The sequence below is a fragment of the Phacochoerus africanus genome, chromosome 2 (assembly GCF_016906955.1).
Source record: "Phacochoerus africanus isolate WHEZ1 chromosome 2, ROS_Pafr_v1, whole genome shotgun sequence".
NCBI classification, from domain to species: Eukaryota; Metazoa; Chordata; class Mammalia; order Artiodactyla; family Suidae; genus Phacochoerus; species Phacochoerus africanus.
This window is the reverse complement of record NC_062545.1, coordinates 141374485-141401863: the sequence shown is the minus strand read 5'-3', so window position 1 is coordinate 141401863 and position 27379 is coordinate 141374485. Positions and strand designations below refer to the sequence as shown.

The following is a 27379-nucleotide window of genomic DNA, read 5'->3' as shown; positions in this document are numbered from 1 at the left end:
CTGAAGAGACTTAACCACATCGACTCAACAGAATACATGCAACAAACCTGGTTCAAGCAAACTATTAATAAAAAAGAAATTATGAGGCAATCAAAGGTATTAGAATGCTGATATCTGATGTTATGAAGGCAATTCTTTTATTGTTTAAAAATGTATGTAAAAGGCATTTTTAAAAATGCCTCAACACATGAAGTCTGGAATTGGGTTTTAAATGCTTAGAGGGAAACGGGAGGGGATCTGAATTAGATAAGGTTGGCTACGTGTGAGAATTGCTGAAGTTAGGCCACAGGACGCAGAGAGGTCCACGGAAATATTCTCTCTACTTTTGTGATGTGTTCAAAAATTTCTCTAATGGAAAAAAAAAAAACTACAATAAGGACATAACATTTCAAAATTCTGCCTAGGTTAAATATTTATGAAAAGAAAAAAAAGCCATTTTGAACCTAGGCCTAAGAAACTGACGTCTGAGAGGAAAAAAAGAGAGAGAGAAAGGAAGGAAGGAAGGAAGGAAGGAAGGAAGGAAGGAAAGGAAAGGAAGAAGGAAAGAAAGAGGAGTTCCTGTTGTGGCGTAGTGGTTAATGAATCCAACTAGGAACCATGAGGTTGAGGGATCGATCCCTGGCCTCGCTCAGTGGGTTAAGGATCCAGCGTTGCCATGAGCTGTAGTGTAGGCCGCAGACGCGGCTTGGATCCCGAGTTGTTGTGGCTCTGGTGTAGGCCGGCGGCTATAGCTCCGATTCGACCCCTAGCCTGGGAACTTCCATATGCCGCAGATTCGGCCCTAAAAAGGCAAAAAGACAAAAAAAAAAAAAGAAGAAGAAGAAAGAAAAAAGGAATAGTTTTCTCTGATTCTTTGGAGAAAAGGGAACTGGAAGACTAGGACCAGGGTGGCAGGAATACTTTTCCTTGTACAGCCTTTTGTACTTTTCAATTTTATATTGGGTATATGACTTAGCTATGAAAGCTAGATGAAATCATCTAAAATATATTTTAAATTCTAAAGTCACTGCAAACTTTATGCTAATATATTAGGAAATCTGGATTCAATGGGTGACTATCTAGAAAAATGTATTCATAAAATTAACTCAAGAAGAAATGGAAAATTTAAATAAATCTATAGTCTTTAATGAAATGGAACCAACAATTTAAAAAAAGTCTACCCATTTTTTTTTTTTTTTTAACACCAGGCCTAGATGGTTTTTAGTAAAAGGTTTTATCACCTTCTTGGAAAATAAAGCTCTTATACTGTATAAACTTAATTTTGATTGAAAAATTCAGTAACATTGGCACAGTGTGAAAACACGTATGTTAAAATCTTAAATATGGAAACTGTTCTGAAAAGAGCAGGACTGCCCATACGTGTCTCTGGTGGCCACTCCTCAAACTTGGACAATGAGCCTGCTGAGGGGTGCCCCTTCTCCCAGCTGAAGGGATAGAATCCAAGCTTAGTTTCCATGGGTCTAGTGGCTGGTGGGGCTATAATATCCCACAGTCCCAAGTGGTCCCCTGTATGCATCCACCCTGGCATGCCATGGATAGGCTAGCCTTCTGGGAGGAGAGCTCCATTCTGGACCCTCTGTGGGACTGGAACCCACTCCCATGCAGCAGATGTCCTGGCAAACATTCCTGAGAGGATGAGAGACTGGGGACCACAGGCAACCCATCCTGCAGATCCAGGCTTTGTGATTTCCTCTTCCTCAATCACCAGGAAGGTAACACTATAGAATTTACCTTGACCCCTTGTGTACCAGGGTAGCAGCCTAGAGGAGACCACTGGCCGGACAGAAATAATACTACGTATTTATGGGCACACACATATTTAGCAATGGCAATGGGTCCAGAGTAACTTCTGAATAACAACTACCTTTGGGGGTTTGAGCAGTTACCAGGGAGAGGTCCAAAAGGAGCTCTGACTACACTTGTCATGCTTTATTTAAAATAATTGTTGGGGAGTTCCTGTTGTGTTGCACAGCAGAAATGAACCTGACTAGGATCCATGAAGACGCAGGTTCAATCCCTCGCCTCCTCAGTGGGTTAAGGATCGGGCATTGCTGTGGCTGTGGTGTAGGTTGCAGACATGGTTCAGATCCCAAGTTGCTATGGCTATGGTGTAGACCGGCAGTTACAGCTCTGATTCGACCCTAGCCTGGGAACTTCCATACACCTTGCGCATGGCCCTAAAAAGCAAAAAAAAAAAAAAAAAAAAAAAAAAAAACTGAAACAAAAACAACAAAAACCAACCAAACAAAAAAATTGTTGGACTAAAAATGGCAAAATATTTGTATTGGTTAAATCTGAATGGTTATGTCCTTGATTCCTCTTTCTTTTCTTCGTCACATCTAATCATCCATTATAGAGTTCTGGGGTGTGCCATGTCAAAGAGAGCCACGAGGTTTTTGCCATCCTTCCTTTGGGAGCCGGAATCTATTTCCTGGCCTGCACTGCATCTGGACTTGCCTTCTGACCTATTTTGACCAAGGAGGGGCAGCAAGAGTGATGAAGAGACAGTTCAGGCCTAAGCCTTAGTAAGCCCCCAGAGTTTCTGCTTCTTTTTTTAAAAAAATTTAGTTTTAGTGTTTTGGGCAGAGGCGGGGGGCGGGGGGGGGGGGGGGGGGGGGGAGGAACATGCCCACAGCATGCGGAAGTTCTTGAACTAGGTATCGAACCCATGTCACAGCAATGACCACAGCAGTGACAATGCAGATCCTGAACCCATTGTACCATAATGGAACTCTCTCTGCTTCTGACGGGGGAATTCAACTGCTAAGATATAAAGAGGCTGGGGGTGGATGTCTGGACAAGAAGTGGGCACGTGGAGGCATCTGACATGTGAGTGAGCCAAGAAGGACCACCTGCTGAGCCCTGTCCATTCCTGACCCACAGAATCCTGGGAAGCTATCAAGGGCTGCTGTGTTAAGCCAGTGAGTTATGGGGTTGTCTGTTGTGTAATAAATAAGTCCTGATGGCTCTCCCTTAGAAACAATTCCCAGCCCATCCTCTTCTTCCTCTCCTGCCCCACCATCCCAGGCCACCCCAAGCTTCTCTCCAGGCCTTCCTCCCCATCAGACCATGTTGCTCCTCCGGTCTTCCATCCACTCTCTTGGAATCAAATCTGAACCCCTGCCATGGCTGCCCCGGAAGCCCGCCTCTCCAGCCCTCCTTGGCACTTATCACACACCAGCCCCTCAGGCCACCTTGGCAGTCCCTCAAATACAGCAGGCTCACCCTCACCACACAGCTTCTGCACTATGGTGCCTTTGTAGGCTCACCATTCCCCCAGCTCTTTACACAATGCACTTCCTCATTCATTTGCTTCTGCTTAAAAGTACCTCTCCCCAGGAGCCTTCTGACCTCTGAGCTAAAATACTGCCCTTTGCCCATCACTCTCCATCCCTGCCCTCCTTCATCTCCTGTGTGTGCTCTTCCATGCCTAGCAGTGAAGCACATGTTTATTAATTATGTTTCCCTCCTGGAATAAAAGCATTATGGGGACATTTTCCTGGTTCCCCAGGGCCCAGTCTATGGAAGATTCTGACAGAATGCACAGGAAGAGGTGCTGGGCACATGCTTTGCTCATGCTTTCAGTCTGTTTGAAAAATACTCTTCTTCCCAGCCTTCCCATAGCTCCTTCCTTCTAGTCAGCCAAGCATACCCAATGTCACTACTTATGGAGGTTTTACTCAGCAACAATTAAAAATAGCTACATGGTGCCTCTTTAGCACAGCACCCTGCCATATGGCTACCTTCGTCAAGCATCACTCTCTAATTTCCTTCCTGTTCTTTGCTGCCTATCTTTCCTGCTAGAATCACAAGCCCCATGAGAGCAGAGGCCATGTTCCTGCTATATTCTCAGACTCTAAAACAGTGTCCACTTGACAGTTGTTCAAATAATAATGATGTTTGACAATTGTTCAAGTAACAATGCTGAATTATTCAAGAGATTAATGACAATTGTTCAAATAATAATGCTGAATTAATCAAGACAAACAAAAGGCCATGTCTTGGAAGAAATGTACATATTTTTGCTGACTTCTCTTAGCATCATAGCAAGCTGCTTTCCATGTAACTTCCAGACATGCTCTGCCTACAAAGTCAGCTGATGGCAAATTTCCCTAATAATGCTTTGAATCCTATAATCACTGGTTTATCTGGAATTCATTGTAAAAATGTTGATTTTAATCAATTAATTTGACATTAAGAAATAAATTTAGGAGTTCCCTGGTGACCTAGAGGTTAAGGACTTGGCATTGTCACTGCTGTGGCTCAGTTCACTGCTGAGATGCAGGTTCCATCCCCGGCCCAGGAATTTCTGCATGCTGTGGGCGCAGCCCCTCACTCCCCCCACCCCCACTGCCGCTACAAAAGAAATCGAAAAAGGGGAAGAAATTTAAAAATTAACTGAGAAGATAATAAGATTGGTATCTATTGAAATAAAGTAAAATAAATTCCAATCAGGATTTTCAGGAGAATTCAGGAAGACACTGCCTATATATCACAGGAACAGAATGCTATGAAAAGAAACAATCAAGAATAGGCAAAGAGCTTTTGGAAGTTAAAAATGAGTGTCAAAATGAAATGTTCAATTAGGAGGGTTGGAGGATAAAGTCCGGACATCTCTCAGACTTTAAGAGAAAGAAGCAGAGTTGGAAAATGTGAGGGAAAAGATAAGCCATGGGAATTTCACTTTTTTTTTTTTTGGTCTTTTTGCCATTTCTAGGGCCACTCCTGCGGCATATGGAAGTTCGCAGGCTAGGGGTAGAATAGGAGCTGTAGCTGCCAGCCTACACCACAGCCACAGCAATTCGGGATCCGAGCTGCGTCTGCAACCTACACCACAGCTCACGACAACGCCGGATCCTTAACCCACAGAGCAAGGCCAGGGATCAAACCCACAACCTCATGGTTCCTAGTCGGATTTGTTAACCACTGAGCCACAATGGGAACTCCAAGCCATAGGAATTTCAGAAAAATAAACAAAGAAAAGAAAAAGCAGAGGACAAGGTTATCAACGAAAATTCAAGGACTTTTCCAGGCCTGAAAGGGATAAATGGTTGGCTTATCCACTACCAAGCAGCATGAAGGAAAAGACCCTTACTCGCGTCTTTTGTTAAGAAATTACAGGAGTTCCCGTTGTGGCTCAGAGGAAACGAATCTGACTAGGATCCATGAGGACACAGGTTCGATCCCTGGCCTCGCTTAGCGGGTTCAGGATCCCAAGTTGCCGTGAGCTGTGGTGTAGGTCCCAGATGAGGCTTGGATCTGGTGCTGCTGTGGCTGTGGTGTAGGATGGTAGCTACAGCTCCCATTCGACCCCTACCCTGGGAACCTCCATATGCTGCAGGTGTGGCCCTAAAAAAAAAAGAAAGAAAGAAAGAAAGAAAAAAGAAAAGAAAAAAAGAAATTTCAGAAGCGCAGATGTACAGGGAAGATTCTAAAGGCTTCCAGAGAGGAAAAAACAGGTCACTCACAAAGCAAAGAGAATCAAACCACATCGGCGGACCACAGTGAAGGCCCTTTCAGAGTCTGAGGGCAAATGATTTCCACTTGGAATTGTAGGGAAGAACCAAAGGAAGATACTTTCAGGAACACAAACACAGCCCTTTCTGGGGAGTTTTCTCACTCATGTGCTCCAGATAATTAAGGGCTCAACGTAAGGGTTCTGAATAAGAAGTGGGAGGGGAATGGAGGTTAAAAAGTAGGGAAGAAGTGCCCGCCTCCTGGGCCCCGCAGAACACAGATGGCACAGGGTCGCCGGACCAAGTCATAGCAAATGGAACATATCATTTAATGTTAAGAAAGCAACTCAGAGATGAGCCCACACTGAAGAATGAAATATGGAGGGATCAGGTGGGAGATGTGGTGCAAAGGTGAAGGAAATCTTCCTGTATCCTGGCAGGCAGGCGATAGAATCTGAAGAACAGTGGCGACCTAAAGAACAAGAACCATAAACAGGAAACAGAGACCCTTTTGGGGGTTGACACTGGGGCCTAGTCCGTTCTGTATCACTTGCTTCCTTGACAGGGGCCTGTACTGCTTTGATCATTTTTCGTTTTTCTTTTTCTTTCCATGCCCACACATGGGGCATATGGAAGTCCCCCAGGATAGGGGTTGAATCACATCTGCCGCTGCAGGTCTTATGCTACAGCCATGGCAACACCAGATCTGAGCTGTATCTATGACCTATGGCACAAATTGCGGCAACACTGGATTCTTAACCCACTGAGTGAGGCCAGGGATCGAACCTGCATCTTCATGGATACTATGTTGGGTCCTTCACCCAAAGAGCCACAATTGGAACTCCAACTCTGATAGTTTTCATGTGCTTGTTCTTTGATCCTGCCATTCTGCCGGGGGATACTCAACTCCTATGATAAGAAGCAAAATACAGAAAGGATCTAAAGGCACTTTAATAGGGGATGGAGTAAATAAATATTGCTGTGTTCACATTAAGGAGTTTGGAATATGTGTAAAAGATTCCAAGTCATACATAACTCAGGTTAAAAAAAAAAAAGTTGCCCAACATATGTACAATTGAATGTCATGCATGTAAAACCAGAAACATACACAAAAAGAATTCATGTGTGTGTGTGTGTGTGTGTGTGTGTGTGTGTGTGTGTGTGTTTGGGTGCAGACCGGCATAGGAAGAGGATGGAAAGGGAACACTTAGCTCACAGTGGCCACGTGGGCAGAATAGAAAAGGGGCCAAAGAAGACTGTGGCTTTATCCATATCATTTGGTTTTCCATGAGAATGTGGATAATTACACACAGGTAACATTTTCTTAACTCCAGGGAGCCCCCTGCCCACTGTCAGGCAGTGATTCTTTGCTTCCTTTTTACTTTTGAACCCAGGGTGCTGGTGGTTTGCATGGGAACACGGGTGGCCACGCATTGGACCCTTTTGGTCCTGACAGCTGAAATGAGGGGTGCAAATGACCTGAAGGGCTTCTTGACCTGGCCTCTTCCACCTCTAATTCCACTGTTGTGGGCCACCTGTAGCCACCCACCTGTCTAAGAGTTCACAAAGCCATCTGAGGTCCCCAAAGAGCTGCTATAAGGAACATTAAGAGTGAAGTGCTTGTCCTTTTGTATGCAAATCCTAACCTCAAATTTGCACCATCACTCGGTTCTATATTTAAAAAAAAAAGAACGAAATTTTTCAATGACTTTAAATACCTCTAAGTTGCTAAAAAATTCAAAGTGCCAAAAATAAGTTATTTTTGCTTTTGGTTCTCCTGAAATGAAAAGGTAGGTGACTGATTTTAAACCAACACCTGGCAATATGCCCAGTTGCTGGATGCTGGTAGATGAGATAAAAGCTGGGAGGTACAACCCTCACAAGAATTAGCAAAATGAAGTCCAATCCTAAAAAGTTATTTACAATTCAAAAAGATAATTTCTAACTAATATGTGATTCCCTCTATTATGTTAGGGTTATGGGCTCAGGAAGGATTCTACTGCTTGATATGCATGTTTCTGTTTTGTTTTGTTTTGTTTTTTTCTCTTTTCTTCTTTATGACAAATGCCAGTCAATACATAGCACGATGGTTAAGCAGAATCTGGACAGACTGAATCCAGGGGCAGCCAAGATGGTGAAGGGACTCAGAATTGGGACTTCTAATTGGAAGCCCTTACTTTCATACATCAGAGCTCCTAAAAATGGGCATGAAATTCATAGATTAGAGTTTGGACTTAAATGTTATTGGATGAGATAACTTATGTGTTATTTAGTCCTCTTAATTCCCAAGAAATTAAAGAATTTCATTAACCCTCCTCCTCCCGCCCCCTCGTCTCCCAAGTGATGGCTTTCTTTAAGGTCTGGCTCATGTGGACCTTGGAAGGAGGAAAAAAATATCCTTATCCTTCTACACCAGGCCACGCCCTGGTGTAGAAGCTCACAGGCCACTGACCTCTTCATGGAGGCCAGGGCACAGGGCTGGAAAGAAATCTCATTTCTTGGCCACTGGATGCATGCCAGGTGGGCCTGGGCTGGCCATCGGACTAGAGGGGGTGGGCTGCACTGCCCACCCTGGTAAAGGGAGTCAGGGGCAAAGATGGGGGAGGAGAAGGTGGGCTGAAACCGTGGGTGAGCTTCAGGCTCTAGCTACCCAGAATCGGTGGAGGGGTGGGGTGCTCCAGAGAGCCCACTTGTAGCAGGAAGGAGGGAGAGAGTGAGAGGCTGCTGTCCCCCAAGGTGCAGGTGGCCACAGCCTAATGGTCGATGCTCAGGCTAAGGGGCAAAACCTTGGTGATGTCCAAAGGAAATGTGTGATGTTGCGGACAGTCTGCTCTTAAAGGTGATGTGATGGTGTCCACAGAGAGGGCAAGGCATCGGCCTTAGTTATTTCAAGGAAAGGGTTAAAGGATGTCAACAAGTCTAGGCAGGTGCAGCTGGAAGCAAGGAGACAGGCCTGGTCTCTGCAGCACACATGTCCCAATACAACAGCCCACAGGAAAGACTAGCATATTGGAGAGGGAGTCAGCTCCCCGTTAGCATCAATGAGCAAGATTCTGAACAAAGAAGCAGATGATCCAAGCCTCAGATGTAGGTTAATATGAAAAGCCCCATCAAAACCAGAGCTTCTGCTGTTGGGCAGGGAGTTACGGGCATGAATCATAGCTATGTTAACTGCTGCCCACACGCATGGATGCCCACAGCCATTTCTCCCACCATCTGGGCCACCCCAGCCTCCCTCCCCTTCTCCTCACTCAGTAAGGGATTCCTTGCTGGACACTGGCTACAGTCCCTGGGCGCCCAATCCTCCTCCTGCAGCCAGGCTGGAGAGGGCACCCTGTGGACCATGGAGACGTCTCTGTCCTCCCCTCCTCACTCCCTCAGCGAGCACACAGCTCAGCAGGCACGAGTGGGGCACGGGCTCCAGGAACAAGTTCAAGATGTGTGCTGCCCGTTACACTCTGAAAGGCACTCATCCCCAGGGCCCTGTCCCTGGTAGGATTTCTGACACTGGTTCACAGAGAAAACACGCCGCCACCCAAGGGGCACTTCCTGTTCACGTTATTTCCTATTTCCGCTTGTGGAGGGCAGGCCGAGCCCCCAGAGGGGCAAATCCACTTGGCTCCTAGGCTAAGAGGTTCTTTTCTTTTCTTTCTTTTTTTAGGGCCACACCTGCGGCATATGTAAGTTATTTTCAATACAGAGTTGAAAAAGCCACAGGAAGAAGAAAAGGACATTGGAAGTAGTGAGATAAAAACCTGGGATCTGAAGCCCCTCTGAAATGTTCCTTCTTCTTCTTGGGTCCATGCAGGGTCCAGTGGAGGACAGCATGCTGAGAGGTGGGCAGCAGCAGTCAGGACTGCTCACAGAGAGGTGGGGGACAAAGACCACCTCCGGGGACATCTGTCCAAGTGTCCCTCACCCTCATGATCCAGAAGAGTCTCACTGAGCGTTCTCAGCCTGAATAATCTATCTAGAAGGCTCCTCACGTCTTCACTTCCCAGGAGCCTTAGCTCAGCTGACAGGACAGGTTTTTCCACTCTGACTAGTGTGACCCTGTCGTGGAAGACTGTCTAAAGTTTATTAAACTAGATTGCCCTGCAATCCTAGCCCTGTATCTCGCTGACCCTCATTCTGTCAATTCATGCATGATCTAAACCCTTCCAGGCTTTCTAAAGTTTCTCCTGCATTGAAGGTCAAGCTGAAGGCTGACCAGGTTGTGACACACCCTTCTGGGGCACAGTTGTGCTGCACAAACACAGGACAGGGACACACAGCCCACCTGGCACCACGCAGCATCTGGAGATGCACTCACACATCCGTGGGTGCTGAAAGGGTTAACCATTCTCCACAAGTACCAGGTGAGCTGTGCAAGTCAGAACAGGTACACCCAGTTCACACATACGCACACATAAGACCACTATCAAAAACTCAAAAGTGCAACCTTAGTTTTTCACTACTTTTTATTAGTTTGGATCTTTTCCTAACTCTACTGGGAAGTGTAATAATAATGTTATTTCCAAAACATGCTGTCTTCCAAGGATTTCTTTTTCCCATTTTAAAAAATAGTTTATTTGATCTAGTTGGAATTCAGATAAGGTCTATACATGGCAGCTGGTTGATGGCATACAAGTCTCCTTTAACTTCTTGGTTCCTCTTTTATCTCTCTTTTCCAAGTTTATTTGTTGAAGAAACATGGTTATTTTCCCTGAAGTATTTTTCAGAGTCTACCTTTTGCTAATTGAGTCTCTATGGTATTATTTTACATGTTCCTCTATTCCCTGTATTTTCTGTGCATTAGATATCCCTTTACTTTCAAGCTGAGTTATCAGTGAGTAATCAGTGTTATACATGTGTCCAGCATATACTTTTAAATAATCGGATACTTTGTGTTTTAATCATCCATTATAATCAGTTTCCATTTACTGTGATTGCAGATATATTTGTGCTTATTTCTTTTTTTCTTCCTTAAAAATTTATTTTAAAAAATTTTTATTGTAGTTGATTTACAATGTTCTGTCAATTTCTGCTGTACAGCAAAGTGACCATGAGATTTTTCACAGAACTAGAACAAACAATCCAAAAATTTATATGGGACCATAGACCCAAAATTTCCAAAGCAATCCTGAGGAACAAAAATCAAGCAGGAGGCATAACTTTTCCAGAATTCACACAAAATTACAAAGCTACAGTAATCAAGGCAAAAACAGACCTACAGACCAATGAAACAGAATAGAGAGGCCATAAATAAACCCAGAAACCTATGGTCAATTAATCTTCAACAAAGGAGGCAAGAATATAAAATGGGAAAAAGACAATCTCTTCAGTAAGTGGTGCTGGGAAAACTGGACAGCTGCATGTAAATCAATGAAACTAGAATACACCCTCACACCATGCACAAAAATAAACTCAGAATGGCTTAAAGACTTATAAAACAAGACACCATAAAACTCCAGAAGAGAACACAGGCGAAATATTCTCTGACATCAACTCTTCAAATGTTTTTTTAGGTCAGTATCCCAAAGCAATAGAAATAAAAACAAAACAAAACAAAACAAACAAAAAAACCAGTGGGACCTAATCAAACTCACAAGCTTTTGCACAGCAAAGGAAACCATAAAAAAAATAAAAAATAAAAAGAGACAACCTGCGGAATGGGAGAAAAATAGTTTCAAATGATGCAATCAACAAGGGCCTAATCTCCAAAATATAAAAACAACTCATACAACTCTTTCAAGGATTTTTTTAAAAAGTGAGAGAGAGTTAGCTGCTCCAACATTGAGAATAACTTGAGTGTCACGGTCCTCTTTGTGACAGTCAGTTCTCCTCAGGCAGTGCTGGGAACTAGGTCTGCAAGGGTCTTCTCTGTAGTGAGGCTGGTGGATGGGGTGACAGGGAAGGGAGGCAGAGTTCCCCCAGGGAGAAGGTAGGGCAGAAAAAAACCCAGCTCATCCAATGAGGACACAACTCAGAGAGTGAGCCCCAGGGAGGTGCAGCTGCAGGTTCATGGGGTCAGATACTGCTCCATTTATTCCAGAAAGAAATTAAGGGGAAAGAGACCAATTAAAGCAAATGTGACCTTGGAAGTCAACACCCACTGAGGGAGGAAGTATACGGGTTAGAGCCTAATCACAAAACCTCCTTATTTATAGAGACAACAATTTTTTTTCGACTGTGCCCCTGGCTTGCGGAAGTTCCTGGGCCAGGGATCAAACCAGTGCCAGAGCAGTGACAACGCCAGATCCTTAACCCACGGAGTCATCAGGGAACTCTGAGACAATAATTTTTAAAATAAATGGCAATATTACTCTTCTGGTTGCAAAAGTTAATGTGAAACAGCAACAACAACGAAACGCAGGCTCATGGTAGAAAACAAACCCCACAGATAAGTAAAGGGAGGTGACTGTCATCCCCAGTGACCGTGCGACTGTTTGAGTGTTGCCTGCTCCCAGGCTATTTTGTGAAAATGAAATCCAACATGCGATTTTTTTTTTTTTTTAACTGCAGCATGCAGAAATTCCCAGGCCAGGGAAAAAACCTCACCACAGCAGCGACCTAAGCCAGCAGTGACAATGCTGTATCCTTAACCCACTGAGCTACCAGGGAACTCCAACACGCAATATTTTAAAACTGGGCCCAGAAAACTCTGGGGTCAAGGTGAAGACCAGTAGTGGGATTCACCACCCCAATCCCTGTACAACTGCCCATCAATGCAACTCCACTGTTAGCTGCTAGGTGGGCAAGGGCTCCAGTAAGGTTTCATGGGAGAAAAGGACTCTGCTGGCTACTTAGATAAATCAACAGAAATATGAAAATAAGATACTTTTTTTTTTTTTTAAAGCGTCGAAGCGGCCCAACTCCCCTCATGATGGATGGGATGCTGGGCACAGAGCCTTCCCCTCTGCCTGCATCCATATCCACACCCTGGCTGTAGCCCTCTTCCTCATGGAGGGAACATTTCCCTTGAGCTCCTCTATATGACTTGCTCTGGCCAAGGGTGGAGGCATGGAGGTCCCAGCATGCCACTCTGAGCCTAGGCCTTAAGAAGTATGGCATGTTTTTGCTCACACCTCTGCCACTGGCCATGAAGAAGGCCCCTGCCAGACGGCTGGTTTCAGGAGCATGGAGTCACAGTGGAGCAGAGCCCCTCAGCCCTCGCTGACCAGGGTGGGGCTGGGAATAAATGCCACTTGGCACATCCCAGTGAGATTCTATGTCTGTCTGGGTCAGGGTTCAGAGAGGTTGAGCCACCCAGCTGAGGTCACCCAGAACTATGAATTGAATGCAGCCCTGCTTAACCCCACAGGTAGGCTCTTGAGCCCTCATGACACTTGTGTGAGCCCCAGAAGCACCTTTCCTTCCTTTCTCACTCAGGAAACACCGTCATAACCCCTCGGGGGACTCCAAACAAGAGGGGGACAGATGCGCCCATCACTCCAGCTTACGTGCAATCAGTAGCCATAGTCAGCATTTCTGGTGCCCACGCAGGTCCCCATGGACATTGTCCTCCCCTGGATGGGGCAGGTAAGGAGCGGGGGCTCCCTGCTGCCCTCACTCCTTCTCTTAGGAGGGCTGACCAGTAACTGCAGGAGCCCGGGAGGTGCTGATGCCTGGTCGCCAAGCCAGTAAGCTGCCTGTTGCCAGCAGGAGGGGAATGTTGTGAGGTTTGGTCCCTGGGTGGGGGGGTCCCAGGGAAGGGCCCCCATGCTCAGCTTCTTGGCTACTACAGATGGAATCTTTCAACTTCTGGAGTATGGGCATAAATTTGTACTTGTCCTCATAGGAGTCCTTATGAGAATTTGATTACTATTATAATTCCTAAGGAGAGAATATAATTTCCATAATGCTGAGCCATAGGATAGAATTTTCCACTGTACTTTAGGCCACTTCGTTCTCGTCTTCGATTCTGTCGTTTTGTATTTTCCTCCTTCAGCATCAGAATTTGCAAGATGTCCCCTCCCCTGTGGGCACCCTCCAGCTGGAAGCACTAGCCTGACACTGGTGGGGGGCTGCACCACCCTCACTGGCTCCTCCATCCTGGTAGTTTTGAACAGGAAGGCATGGGAGTTCCCACTGTGACACAACAGAATCAGTGGTATCTTGGGAGTGCTGGGACGCAGGTTCAAGCCCCGGGCTGGCACAGTGGGTTAAGGATCCGGCACTGTTGCAGCTTCAGCTTAGGCCGCAACTAAGGCTCAGATTGGATCCCTGGTTGGGGAGCTCCATATGCCAAGGGGTGACCAAACACTCCCCTCAATCAAAAACAAAACAAAACAGGGAGGTGTGGAGTCCTAAGCTTCCGCTAGGGACAGAGGCCCCTGAGGCAGAAAAGGCTTTTCTGGGCCTGCTCCCTCTAACCAGGTGGTCACAGTTGTCGGGGAGAAGGGACCTGCTGTGGGAGCAGTGTAAAGTTCAGACCAGACCTCAAAGGAGGAGAATGGGGACTGGGTGCATGACAACGCTTTGGCCTCTTGATGCTCGTGAACATTCTCTGGCAGTCTGTGCTATCTCAGGCCCGGAGGCAAGACTGGTTCCAGGTCTGTCCAGGGTTCCTTGGCCCAGGTCCCTAAGACCTGTAAGAATTAATAGCTTTTCCAGGCACCTGGGTTGTCTCAGCCTTGCCACTGGTTTGTTGGGACATCAGCACAACTTAGGAGCCTGTTAGAAATGCAGCATCTTAGTGCCCCCAGGACCACAGAGCGAGAATTTGCACTTCACTAAGATCCCCAAGGGACTGGAAAATATATTGCAATTTGAGAAATGCTCCACAGGCCCTGAATCATGTATACCAGCTGGTCCTCAACCCCAGGTGCACATTACAATTGCAGTAAGAGGGAAGCAAGAACTATTTTCTTTTTTCTTTTTAGGAAGCCCTGCAGCATACGGAGTTCCCAGGCCAGGGATCAGATCCGAGCCACGGTTGTGACCTACACCACAGCTGTGGCAACATTGGATCCTTTAACCCACAGCACAGGGCTGAGGATGGAACCTGCATCTTGGTGCTGCAGAGATGCTAGCCGATCCCACTGTACCACAGCAGGAACTCCAGGAGGCAAGACTTTTTAAAAATGCCCCTGCATACCCCTCCCCCCAGTATGCTGTTTCAGAGGATCTGGGGGTGCCTGGGCACTGACAGTTTAGACACATCCCGGTGCTTCTGAGGGCCTGGGGGGAAAAGCACTCACTTAGATCACCAACTCTTGACCAAGATGGGCACAGCCCCTGTGGGGCTTTTTCAGATGAAATTCACCCGAGCATCCCTGTGAATTACTGAGGAGAGGCGGGTGGGATGGCAGAGCTGAGAGTGCCCTGGAAAGTGCAGAGTCCTGGCTGACATCAGGAACAGCATTCCACACATGTCCCCTTGATCTCAGGCTCACAAGGCATGGCCTTCCTAATGAGCAACTGAAAAAAGACATTTAAAAAAAAAAAAAACAACTTTTCAAAAGATGCAAGTCAAACACTCTGGGAACACTTAGTGCTGGGCAATGTGAGGAAGCAAATTCTTTTCTCATTTCATAATTTGATTTATGTGCAGAGACGTCTTCCAGAAACATCACCCTAGTTAGCCTTTGGGCACTGTTGATGGAGAAAAAAACACTCAAGCAACTGAACAAAATGTCTGCTGGGCCAGGTACAACACTGAAGTACTAAGTCAACAGAGGTACAAACATAAGGGCCCTCACAAGCTTCACAGAGCAAACTAGAGTCTAGGGTCAAGATGGGGTTCGAATGACACTTCTGCCCATTATAAGTTACTGACCTTGACCAAGTTTCTACACCTCTCTTACTCTCACGCTCCTCAACTATTAAATGGGGATAAAAGTACCATTTATATGTTGTTGTAAGCATTCAATGAAGTTATTCCCTACCAAACCCAGTGCCTGGTATGCACTAAGGGCTTAACAAATATTTATTGTTAACAGTAGCAATGATATCCTATTGGGGTAAAAGTGGTGCAACTCTGGTGAACAATCCGGCAAGACGTGCAAAGAGGCTTAAAAATATTCAAACCCAACAGTCCCGCTTCTGTAAATCTACCTTAAGGAAATAATCTCAAAACCACATATAGAAAGATAGGCATGGAATGCTCTTGGTCAGAGTCAGCAACTTGAAGCAACCAAAATGTCCCAACACGTCCAGCAGGAGAGTAAGAATTAGGTCCATCATGTGGTACAGAGTTTCCAAGTAAGAAGATAGTTCACAGGGTCACATGAGCTAGGTGAATGTCATAAAGTTATATGAGAAAAATAGGATACAGAAGTACCTACCCTATGATAAGCAAATAAAGTAAAACAAAGTCCCTGAAGCCCACAAAAGTTGACTAGGAGACAACATACCAAGATGTTAACTCTGCTTAGGGTAGTGGAACTCTAGGTGATTATTTTTTCTACTTATTTTTCTTCAATTTTTGATAAATACACATTATTATTGTAAGAAAACATAACCAAATTTCCATTTAAAAAAAATCTTTTTAACCAGCATGAAATGATGCCTTGTTTCCCAAGATCTTCGAGTCCACAGAAACTTTGTCCCACGGCTCATTCAATGCTATGAATTTAAATGAGAATCCCACGATATATTTTATAATGAAAAAAAATCACATGATTCATCAAGTACCTGGCATTATATATCCTCCGACTGAAAACCCCTTGTTTGTTGGTAGAACATGTGAGACAGGTTTGGCCAGCTCTGTGCTTACCGTTGTCATGCGGCTCCATGGCGCGTCCTGGACACACGGCTGACCCGTCTGGCCCCACACACCAGTACATGCTGGGTGGCCGCCGAGACATTCCAACCATCAATCCTCGGGGCTGCTGCTCTCCCAAGTCAGTTCTGGCCGTGGTCACGGTCACTGCTGCTGGAGGGGTAGCCTCTGTCCTGGCTCATAGTCCATGATGGACCAAGGCACAGACACACGTTTGTGACTGAATAGAAAGCTGTCTCGTCCTGGAGGTGAAAAAAAAAAAAATCAAGTCAGAAAGTTCTTCTTACCTCAAGTCTCTCCCTGCACCCTTGTACCTACTATTTATATCAACGCATTGGTATCCTTCCCCTCTTTTTTGGTGACATTTCTGTTCTCATTTCATCTAACCAGACACACTTGGTCAGGTGGGGCCAGTGAAAAGGAAAAGACAGAGATGCCCCCACCCCACTTTGCATCTGGGGTCCGACCGTGTCAGCCCACGAAGAGTATAGAAACCCTAAACAACTGCAGAACACCTGCTGGTAAAGGGCTCAATCACTGTTCAATCAGCACATCATTGTCACTGGCACGGTGGCACCAAGACAATGAATTGTCTTCTGCCTTCAGGGGTTCACGATTTGGTTGGGGTGGGGCAGACACATGTACACAAAACAAGGCTTCCCTTTGCCCAGGACAGACTCCTCTGGAAGGCCAGAGGTAGGCATGTACTGACAGAAGCAATTAGGCTACTGTCCCAAAGAAAAGGGTCTGGAAGGCACTGGTGCTGGTTGTGAAGTCAAGTCAGTTTGAGTCCTAGGGGAATAAAAGAAAAAAGCCCCCTACATTGTGCCTGCCCCCACCGCCCCTGGATACACTTGGCAATGTCCGGAGGCATTTTTGGTTTTCACAACTGTAGGTAGAGGTGCTTACAGGCATTTAGTGGGTAGTGGCCAGGGACACTGCTGAGCATCCTATAGTGTGCAGGGCAGCTTCCCACAGCCCAGAATTATCTAGAGAAACTCTGAGTCTGATGACAACACATCTCCTAAGACTGTGATGAGGGAAGAGGCTGCTCTCACATGCTGGGTCCCCCCTGAGCTTAGGGGTCACCCAGCATGAGGGCCCAGCCTGCCATGCTGATTAAAGGACCGGAAGCACCTTGTGGGCAAGACCCAAGTCCAGCTCAGGCATGACCTGGGGTGACAGGAAGGGAAGGGGATGACCAAAGGAGATGCATGTCTCTATAAGCATTTGCATGGAGTCTATACCATACATAGAAAATATGGTGTAATGGCCAGATGGCCTCTGAGACACCTCTGAAATGGTGGGTGATAGCACATTCCAAATAAAATAAAATAAAATAAAATAAAGTCAAGGTTGTATAAATGATACCCAAGACGACATCATCTATTAAAAACAGACATGCACCATGCTCCCCAGGTAACCTCGCAAGGTTGCTGTGAGATTTCCAACAAGGTCAAGTTTCTGCAGTCACTGGAGGTGGTTCTTCTTTTTGTCTTTTGTCTTTTGAGGGCCTCACCCGTGGCATATGGAAGTTCCCAGGCTAGGGGTCTAATTGGAGCTGTAGCCACTGGCCTACACCACAGCCACAGCAACACAGGATCTGAGCCGCATCTGCGACCTGTACCACAGTGGCAATGCTGGATCCTTAACCCACTGACTGAGGCCAGGGATCGAACCCAAAACCTCACGGATGCTAATCGGGTTCATTAACCACTGAGCCATGGCGAGAACTCCTGGAGGTGGTTCTCACTGGCAATAATAACAGCAGGGGGATAGGGGAGCCAGCAGGCCCCCCTCCTCCCAGCCTCTGATTAATGAGCTCAGAAAATCAATGCTGGAGGGCAGACCCACTGTCTCCCCAGTGAGCAGGCTCTAGAAGGTGCCTCAGGGTGGGCACTGAGAAAGCTCCAGAACAAGGCTGTGAAAGCACTGGAGCTTTCTCAAATTAGAGTCTGGAGATCTGGCCCCTGGCCCAGGTAAGCTGTACTCTTGGGTGTGCGGGCTGGAAAAGCCCTGAACCAGAGGCCTTGTCCTTCATAAGCCCGTGCCTTTCCAAACTAAAGAGCCAGAATTTTAGAGAGGCCATGCTTGGGAAAAATCCATGCCTTAAGTTTGGGAGAAGTCTAGTAGGAAATAAGAAGTGATCAATCTGAACACAATTTAGGAGACGATCAAAGCTTTATAAATTGCAAAACCTGATTAGGAAAGATCAACTTGAGAGGAGACAGGGAGAAGTAGCAAAATAGAGTCTCTGTTTTAGTATAAAGGCTCCACTGGGTCACTTTGTTGTACACCAGAAATTGACGGAACATTGTAAATCAACCATACTTTAATAAAAAATTTAAAAAGTAAAATAAAGGCTCCAAATCACACAGTAGCATTCAGAAACCGCACAGTAGCATTCAGCGCACAGCTCCTACCTGCTCTCAAAGACCTCTCAAAATCAGCTCCCAAATATACCCAACAACACTTCAAAAGTCCAAATACTAGTAGATGTTCTTTCTGAAAACAGAAGTGACTTGCCATATAATACTTTTAAGTCAAAAAAAAAAAAAAAACTTAAGAATATTTTAGGCCAGCCCTCACCCAGTCATTTTCTTCCCCTTTTCATTTTCAGTTTCCTTTTGAAAATCATTTTACCAATGGAGGATTTTGCTACTGGAGCAGTTTTTCAATTAGAATTTGTATTTTGGCTTAGACTTTAAGGTCAACTTTTTAAGATGAAGTAACTTATGTTTGCTCAATCTTTGCCCTCAAACGGATCTTTGCTTCTTCCTGCTGCTTTTGGGTTCAGACCAGTGCAACCAATCATGGTTGCAAGCTACATGTTTTCTTTTCATTATAATCTATACATCCTAATGAGGGCTTCAAGTGTCCTGAAATAATAATTACTTTAATAATTTTTAAAAGCTCACCAATTTGCTTTTGCCAACTCTTTATAACTGTAGTAATAAATAAACCCAAATACTTGTTGGAAAGAAAAAAAAGGGAACCTGATATTCCTTCTACAAATGTTTTTATTTGGCCCTTCCCATGGGGAGTGAGCTTCATAAGTTCATGAAACTTACAGTTGGTGAGGAGGGCACAGTCAAGGAAAAACTTCCTATAAACTTTCTGCCAAAAACAAGGAAGAAACATCCTGAACCTGCTCACCTCTTTATAGGAGTGCAGATACCAAAGAGCCTGAAGAAACTTGCACAAGTGAAGCATGTTAGAAATGCTCTTATCATCCAGCTTTATTTTTTTTTTCCTTTTTACAGCTGCACTGCACCCACAGCATATGGAAGTTCCCAGGCCAGGGGTCGAATCAGAGCTAGAGCTGTGGCCTGTGCCACAGCCACAGCAACCCTGGATCAGAGCTGCCTCAGTGACCTAGGATGAAGCCTGCAACAACACCAGATCTTTAACCCACTGTGTGAGGCTAGGGATCAAACCCATATCTCACAGGGACACATCAGGTCCTTAACCTATTGAGCCACACGGGAACTCCCACCCAGGTCTTTTTTTGAATCAAAAGCCTGGTTGAGATGGTTGGCCCATGGTCCGAGACATCCCTTTGGCACGACTAGTCTCCTTGACCACTACTGGCTTGCCTAAAAAATGTGTTTAATAGAGTTGTAGACATCAAAATATTACAGCACTACAAACCGTAGAAATGTGTAGTTCTCAGGCCCAGATGAGAACAGAAGCCCTTCATGAGCCTAAAGCCACAAACAAGTTCATACTGTCTTTCCACCACTGTCTCTCTACCTGTATGCATTTGGAACCCTCTGGAGCAGCTCTGGGAGTGAAGATGCAACAGTGAGCAGGGACTCTGGAAAGGTCTCTGACACCTGGAGTCTCCAGTGGAGACTTCCAGGTAAATTAAAGGAGTAATTCAAAAGATAGAGTAGGAACACACAGACAGTGGCAACTGCAAGGACATACACAGAGAGATGTGAGAGTGAGGCTGGGTTTAGAGGGGGTGGCTGGGTGGGGAGGCAATGGCCAGGTGATCTGAGACGGCAGAAGTCAGATCCGCTGCAGGGATGTGGACGGGAGGAGGTCTTCTGGATTTCGTGACAAGCATAAGGAGATGCTACTGAAGGGTTACAAGCAGAAGACTGACACTCTCGAATTTACCTTAAAAAAAAAATCACCATGGCTGCCAAATAGAGACTGGGCGTATGGGAAGCACTGCAATTGCACAGGTAAGAGATGCTGGTGGCTTGGACTAGAGTGGGCCATAAAAGGAAGGGGATGGACCCCACACACCTTTGAGACCCAACAGGACTTGCTAACCATTGAATTCAAGGAATGAGGAGTTGGGACAAGGGACGACTCCTAGGTTTTTGATCTGAGCAACTGTGCCTACTAACCTCTAGTATGAGGCCACCCCCTGAGATGTGGAGGCTTGGGGCAGGGCCCCCAAAACCTTCTGCAGGGACAAATTAGGTGTGAGGTTTGTATGTTTCTAACTTTTTTATTCTTCCGGGGCATAAACAAAGATAATGAAGCCAAACGACCAAAGGAGGGAAATGTTAACATTTTTCCAAATCCTGCATATTCTAGTTGTCCCCTTAAGGCCCAGGGGAATTTGGACACAATAAGTGACAAAGTCTGAAAATGGTGCGTTTGGTGAGAGGCTCACCAAAAACAAACTACAGGCTCCCGTTTCTCTCCTTCTCAGACCCCTGCAGGGGGATGTGCTCCTGAGAGAAAAGCTTCTTGACCTCAAACAAAGAGGAGCTGGTCGAGCCCAGCACAGAAGTCGCCCAATTATTCGTCATCATATCCCTCCGACACCCAGCCTTCCTCGGCTGCCTTCCTCGGCTGCCTTCCTCATTCCACCCCATCCGCACTCATCTCCTGCGCCTCTGCCGGGGAGGTCGCCGCAGAGACCGCCAAGGTGGTGGCGGGGTTTTATCCGCACCGCCGGAGATCCGACCCTCAGGCTAGAAGAGGGCCTCAGCCTGAGGGTGGGATGAAGATGCGCCGGCCGTCGCGCACCAGGCCGTCGGGGCAGGGAGCTGCTGCTTCCCCACACTCCCGCGCTCACACTCAGCTTACACTCTCGCTCACAAGCACATTCACTCTCAGGCTCACACAACGCACACGCGCTCGCACGGCCACTCCGACTTGAAGGAAGCGAGTTTTTCCAAAGGCGGAGGGAGAAGTACTCCTTGCTCGAGTCTGCTCTCCCTGCCCGGGCCCCGTCCCGGGGGGTCTCGGGTTCCCCGCCTGGGCCTCGTGTCCCGCGAGCGCGGCGGCAGGCGGCGGGGCCATGAGCCCTGGGGTCGCCCTGCGCCCGGGGCCTGGCGGCGGGTCCCCTGGCGGGGCGCGGGCCCAGGCGGCACTTACCTGAGGCGACCGGCGCCTTGGACTCTGCGCTGCGCGCGGGCGGGGAGGAAGACGGCGGATCCGGGCCGGGCCGCCCCTCTGCCCTCCGCCCCTGCGCCTCAGGCCGCTCGCGGGGCCGGGCCAGACACACACTTCCTCAATCCTGAGGAGGGCGGGAGGCAGGCGGCGCGAAGGGTGCGTAGCGAGGGTCGGAGCGGCGGCGCTGCCAAGGAACTGGTTCGGGGAGCACCCCCACCACCACCTCCCCGACCTCCCGCCTCAGTTTCCCTGCTGCAAACCCCAGGGGATCGCGCTCACTGCTCCTGCCCCGGAGGCCGCCGGGCCCTTCCCTCTTTGGGGCATCCTGCTTTCCACGCGGGGCGGGCGCGGCGCTGAGAGTGGTCGTTCTCTGCTCAACCCAGCTTCCCCTGCCCCTCTGATCCGCTCCGCCGCAAAATCCGCTGATGAACCTCTGACTCATATATGTAGATCGTATACTCTGGCAGTAAATATGGAAAAGACGGGAATATTCATTTATGTAAAACTATAGAGCAGACTAGAAATGTGTAACTTTAAAGTTTTAATAGTTTTCAAACTGCACCCCTTCTACCACATGAATTTACTAATGTAATTATGGATGTATACAAAGATGTCACTGTTTGGTGAATCATTTTAAATTGCCTGGGGTTATTTTTGAGGGGGGAGGTGGTAGACAAACATGGGGGCATATAGGCAGTTTATTATGTTTCAAGCTACCTTAACTATGTTCCCACCAGTGAGGCCATTGTACAAACGCAGAGCATAAAGATGTATGTCCATGCTTGCAGACAGGCATCGGATTTGGCTCCATGTGCCCACCGGGTAAAGAGAAGCCGGTTTGGAAAAAAGCAGATGATTCTTCATCCTGGCAGGACCTGCCTCCTAGGCTTCTCTCACGTAGCGTTACGACTGGAACATTCCCAGGATTTACCCCAAGGCACAAAGACAAATTGCCACCACCCTTACTTCCATTTCACAAAAGCCAGGCAGCTGCAGGGCCACCACGTCACCTCGCGGAAACCCAGGACTGTGGCCCCTTGGACAAGCTCCTTGGGCCCCTGTTTGGCGAGGGGACCGCCGGGCAGCTTTGCTTTACTCCCAAGAGGTTGCCCCTCTAATTCTCCTGGACTGGACGCCCTTTCAAAAGGGTGGGTGCAGTTTTGCAATCCTACCCTCATCACCGCGGTTCCAATTCCAGTATGCAAAAGGCGTTAATATGATTGCTACCGAAAAGTCCCTAATAATTTGCAAGGCGTGGCGTCCAAGGTGTTGAGTGAGCCCGCGAATCTCCACAAAGCGCCCCAAGGGCGCGCGGCCCTGCCATCTAGCGGCACCGTGAGGAAGTGCATGCCCAGTGCTTGAGCAGACAACTAGTGGACGTGGCCAATGGGGGGGGGGGCAGCAATTCAATTTCACTTTTAAGTAAGCCTGGGAACCGTCTTGGAAATGTCTCCACTGTAGAAAACCGTTGGGATAGTCTACACACAGGGGGCTTGTTTCAAGCTGATTATATACCAGCATTTAACTCCATCCGTTAGGCGTGTGTTAGTTACAGGTTTACAGGGGGCCATTGCTAGGTCAGTTAAGATTTCCACTGATTTTTTTTTTTGGACTTGCCTGGGGAATGGGAAAGTTCCAGTGCCAGGGATGGAATATGTGGCACAGCAGTGACCAGAGCCATAGCAGTGACACTAGATCCCTAATCCACTAGGCCACCAAGGAACTTCATCTTTCTGCTTCTTCTTGACCCTCGCTAACCACAGTCTCCCTAGCTTTTGCTCCACATTGGAATTCTCAGCATCTCATGTTGGAATGACCCCTCCTAAAGTGGGGTCAGTTGGAAGCTACCTCCTTCATCTTCCCTTTCTGCCTTCTGCCCTTTCTGAAGGTGTAGTGACCGACAACCCCCTCTGCTCTTCCAGTTGCCTTTCCTTCAGCTGGGTATTCAGTTTGTGCAGACATTTCTCCTCAGACACTTTTTCCAAATATCCCTCATTGCTCACCTTCAAGTTCAAGTCACCACATGCTAGGCGCAAAGACATTTAAGGGCTTGGTCTACCACCAGGAGAAAGGAGGGCATTCCGGAGAGTCCACTTCTAGAGAATGTGCCCACTGCCTGTGCCCCACCCTAACAGGTACCCGGGTGCACATGTGTACACACAGGCACACATGCCAAGGCCAGTATATGTCCTCAGAATGGTTCCGTTCATGGTAACCCAAATGAAGGAAATGCCATGTTCCTTGAATTTTCTGCTCACATTACTACTGGGGAGTGGGCGGTTTCTAAGGGCAATAAAGCATGCATAAGTGCATATATAAGAGACATCTGATCCAAGCTTCCCTTAACTTTTCTCTGAAAGTGTGGAGATTTGCCTCTGCATGGCCAAAGTGATCTGGACTCAAGGCCTAGTTGAACTTGGTGGATCTAACCATGTATAGGAATATTCTTGATCCCACCTCAATGCTAGCCCACGACTCGGTGATTAAGGCTTATTGGTTTGAAGCCTTAGAAACTCTAGGTAAGGTAAACCCAAACACAGAGATCCTCATGGAGAAAAGTGAGAAAAATGGATGCTTGAGCACACAGAGGCAGGATGCAGTGTCTTCCCTGGATCCCCATGCAACCCTCCCCACCATTTTCCAATCCTCACATCCCAACTAAGACATAGAACCTCTGCCACCAACCTTGCTGCCCAGTCAGCCCCCAAAGCCATAGAAGCAAGCTTCGCACTCAGGCTAAAGTGCTGGACTTGATGAATTGAGCAAATGTAATTTTATCCTTACGTGATTGTATATAAAACATATGTGATTTTATATATAATAAAATAAGCTGTTTTGTACCAAAGTTCTAAGAAAGAAAGGCCAGCCACAGAATTAAAAGGGCTCTGGTCTTTAAATGAAAACAACAACAACAATAAACCCTCATGTTTCTCAAATATCCAACTTTATTTTGCATTGTTGAACACAATCTGCAGTTAGGGTCAGAATTTCCAGGCCAATAGATCTTTTAAAACCGTACCACAGGAGTAAACCTTAAAAGAAGTAAAATCTACTACTATATAGACTTCCATTTCTAAATACAGTATATTACAGAAGGTTAAATACACCACCTCTGTTTACTTACAACTATAAAAAGATACATTAACTATATCAATTATAAATAATGTAGCATTTCATATTAAAGGCATTATTATACAATGAAGGAATAAGAACGCTCTACTGTATTACTATCAAGGTTAGTGTCTAGAGTTACTTGAGATAAAATCCTGAAAATTCAGTGTATGAAGTCAAATCCTGATTTAACAAGCTGCTGATCATTTAAGCGATAAGTGTTAACTGATCTGGAGAAGCAAGTGAACTGCATTTTGTCTCTTTCCAACAAGAACAATAACTTCATTTCACAGATGACTTTCTCTATATATACACTTGTTTTGACATAGACCTCTACTGGGTTACTGCCCCCCAATTTAATTCTCAGACATAATTTAATTCTCAAACAGAAGCACCATTAGAAAAGTACTAGTCAATAATAGTAAAAGTATCCAAATAACACAATTTCAGTTTGGTTTGGTTTGGTTTGGGTTTTTTTAAAGCTCTGTGGGAACACTTTCAGTTTTCCAAGTTAAACCTGGAGTGGCACATCCTTTGGATACACAAAGAGGAAGAAAAAAATCCACAACCTGTTAGTGAAGTGCTTGGGCTGCTGTGGTAGACCAGACATTATTTGTTATTGAATCACTAATTGATATCGAAATAGGACTTCGAAAAACCAAAGCTGTACTATAACAGCAGTCTTTACAGCTGCGTCTGTTTCACTCATCTAAAATGTGGATAACCAAAGTGGAGCAAAGGAGAACTACACCGGCTTATCATAAACCATTGAGGCAAGTGATAGAAATGCATAACTGGGAAAAGCAGCTTATGGCCCTGACTCGTAAAACGTGGGACTTAACAACCCGAGGGTTTGCTATGTATGCTGTTGCGGTGTCAGAGCACTGGGTCTTCTGCAGCGATGCTGCCACTAAGTGACACTTCCTGCCTAAGAAAGTGCCTTAGTTAAGGTAGACCCGCGACACAGTGTGAGATAAGCTCTTTGGATGGCTAATGTGGTCATATTCCAAAGGCAGTACTGGTTTTAAGCTGATCCCATAGTCAATGTCAAGGTGTAGTCCCTGAAGACTGTTCACACCCAAGGCCTTCAGGAGCCTTCCATGGTACTTGCTTCCCCAAAACTCCCTACATTGGATTCTCCTAACCTTGTTTTTAGATTTTTTTTTTTTTTTTAAACTTAATGCTGATCTTTCCCACTGAATAGCAGGAGGGGCTTGTCCTGCAGGCAGGTAACCCTGAGGTTACAGGGCCTGTTTGCAGAACATGAAGGGAAATTTTTATTTTCCAAATTCTTACTGGAGTCAGAGTCAGCAAAGCATTTTTGAGTGACTGGTGGATACTTCAAATACCATTTCCTGTTGGCTACGCCCTGAGCCTCCTCACTGTCCCCTGGGATCTGGTGGAAAGGGGAAAACAGAAATGGCCACTCGGCCCATCCCCCGGGCAGGACTGCAATTTCACACACAACGTATCAGTCGACAAAACAGGAGTGTGAGAGGAAAATAAATTGTTCAAATCCAGCAGATGTAAAGTCTCCAGAAGAAAGCATCCCAGGAAGGTCAGAAATGCAGGATTTTCTTCGGCAAGTTTGATCTGCCACATTCAGCTGTCAGAAGTCTGAGGAAGGAGCCTGCCTTTCCTTCAGGGGTTCTTGTCGTCAAGTTTGATGGTGACAGTTTTCACTTCTGTGTATTCGGCTAGCGCATATTCGCCTCTGTGATCACAGAAAAGAGGGAGATGTGAAACAGGCAGGCACTTAGCCCTTCTGTACAAACTCAGCTCTGATGCTTGATTGATCAGCTAGTACTCTGTTGGGCAGAGTTGGGAGTCTGCACGAAAGGCCAAGATGCGAGGATGTAAGAGAGTCATAGCCAGGACTCCGAAACCATTAATGAGTATAAGTTCCTGGATGTGTAACTTCAGGTTACATATCAAGTGTTGTGTGTGTGACACCTTTGAAATATTCAGAAGGACAAAGGGTTTGTCTTTAAAGAAGGAAGGGGATTTTAAAAAAAGAGAGGAGTGGAAGTGAGCCCGACTAGTATCCATTAGGATGTGGGTTCAATCTCTGGCCTCGTTCAGTGGGTTAAGGATCTGGTGGTGCTGTAGGCTGCGGCACAGGCCACAGACATGGCTCAGATCTGGCATTGCTGTGCCTGTGGCCTAGGCCGGTAGTTGCAGCTCCTATTCAACCCCTAGTCTGGGAGCTTCATACACTCCAGTGTGGCCCTAAAAAGAAAAATAAAAAGAGAGAATTCCCTGAGTTGGGGAGGACGAGAGTGCCTGTGTGGTGAAGGAGGCAGGCGAGCTGGGGAGCAGAGAGAACACTGGATTTGGAACTTTTGCTGGCAATTTGGAGCCAGTGGAAGAGACAGAAGAGGCAGAGCTGGAAGTTATTGACTGGAGGTGTGTGGTTGGAGCATCCACAAGGGGCAGGGAGGATCTGGAGCTGCCTTTGGACAGCAGTGAGAAGAGGGAGGCAGGTGCAGAGCGCCAGGGGCTCAGATGTTAGCACAGCCTGGACACAGGGGAGTCCATGACCTTGAATTTATGTCTCTGGTATGTGTCCTTTCTTTAAGTCTTTCAGAGCCCAGTGATGCTTCTCAGGCATCGTGAATCACCCTCAGGGCAGGTCCCCTTCCTAGAACCAAGCAGGGGGCTTTGGATAGATTTAAAATCCTCTACAATACTTGCTCTGCTTCTATGTAAATAAGAATGTGAGCCTGTTTGGGAAAAGTGGGAGGAG

At 46.5% G+C, this 27379-nt stretch overlaps 2 protein-coding genes across 3 annotated transcripts in view; both read right to left on the bottom strand.

The window, feature by feature from the left end:
- Positions 1–21640, bottom strand: part of LRRK1 (leucine rich repeat kinase 1) — a 129461-nt gene extending 107821 nt beyond the window's left edge. Inside the window, exons 1-2 of the mRNA XM_047766850.1 lie at positions 21505–21640; positions 16156–16403 (exon numbers count right to left, since the gene is read on the bottom strand). Coding sequence (XP_047622806.1) covers positions 16156–16255 — 100 coding nt within the window. The 5' untranslated portion in view covers positions 16256–16403; positions 21505–21640. The remainder of the gene's footprint in view (positions 1–16155; positions 16404–21504) is intronic.
- Positions 21641–24444: 2804 nt separating this feature from the next.
- Positions 24445–27379, bottom strand: part of ALDH1A3 (aldehyde dehydrogenase 1 family member A3) — a 40223-nt gene continuing 37288 nt past the window's right edge. For both annotated transcript variants that reach the window (XM_047766848.1, XM_047766849.1), the window contains one exon: positions 24445–26347. In XM_047766848.1, coding sequence (XP_047622804.1) covers positions 26275–26347 — 73 coding nt within the window. In that variant the 3' untranslated portion in view covers positions 24445–26274. The remainder of the gene's footprint in view (positions 26348–27379) is intronic.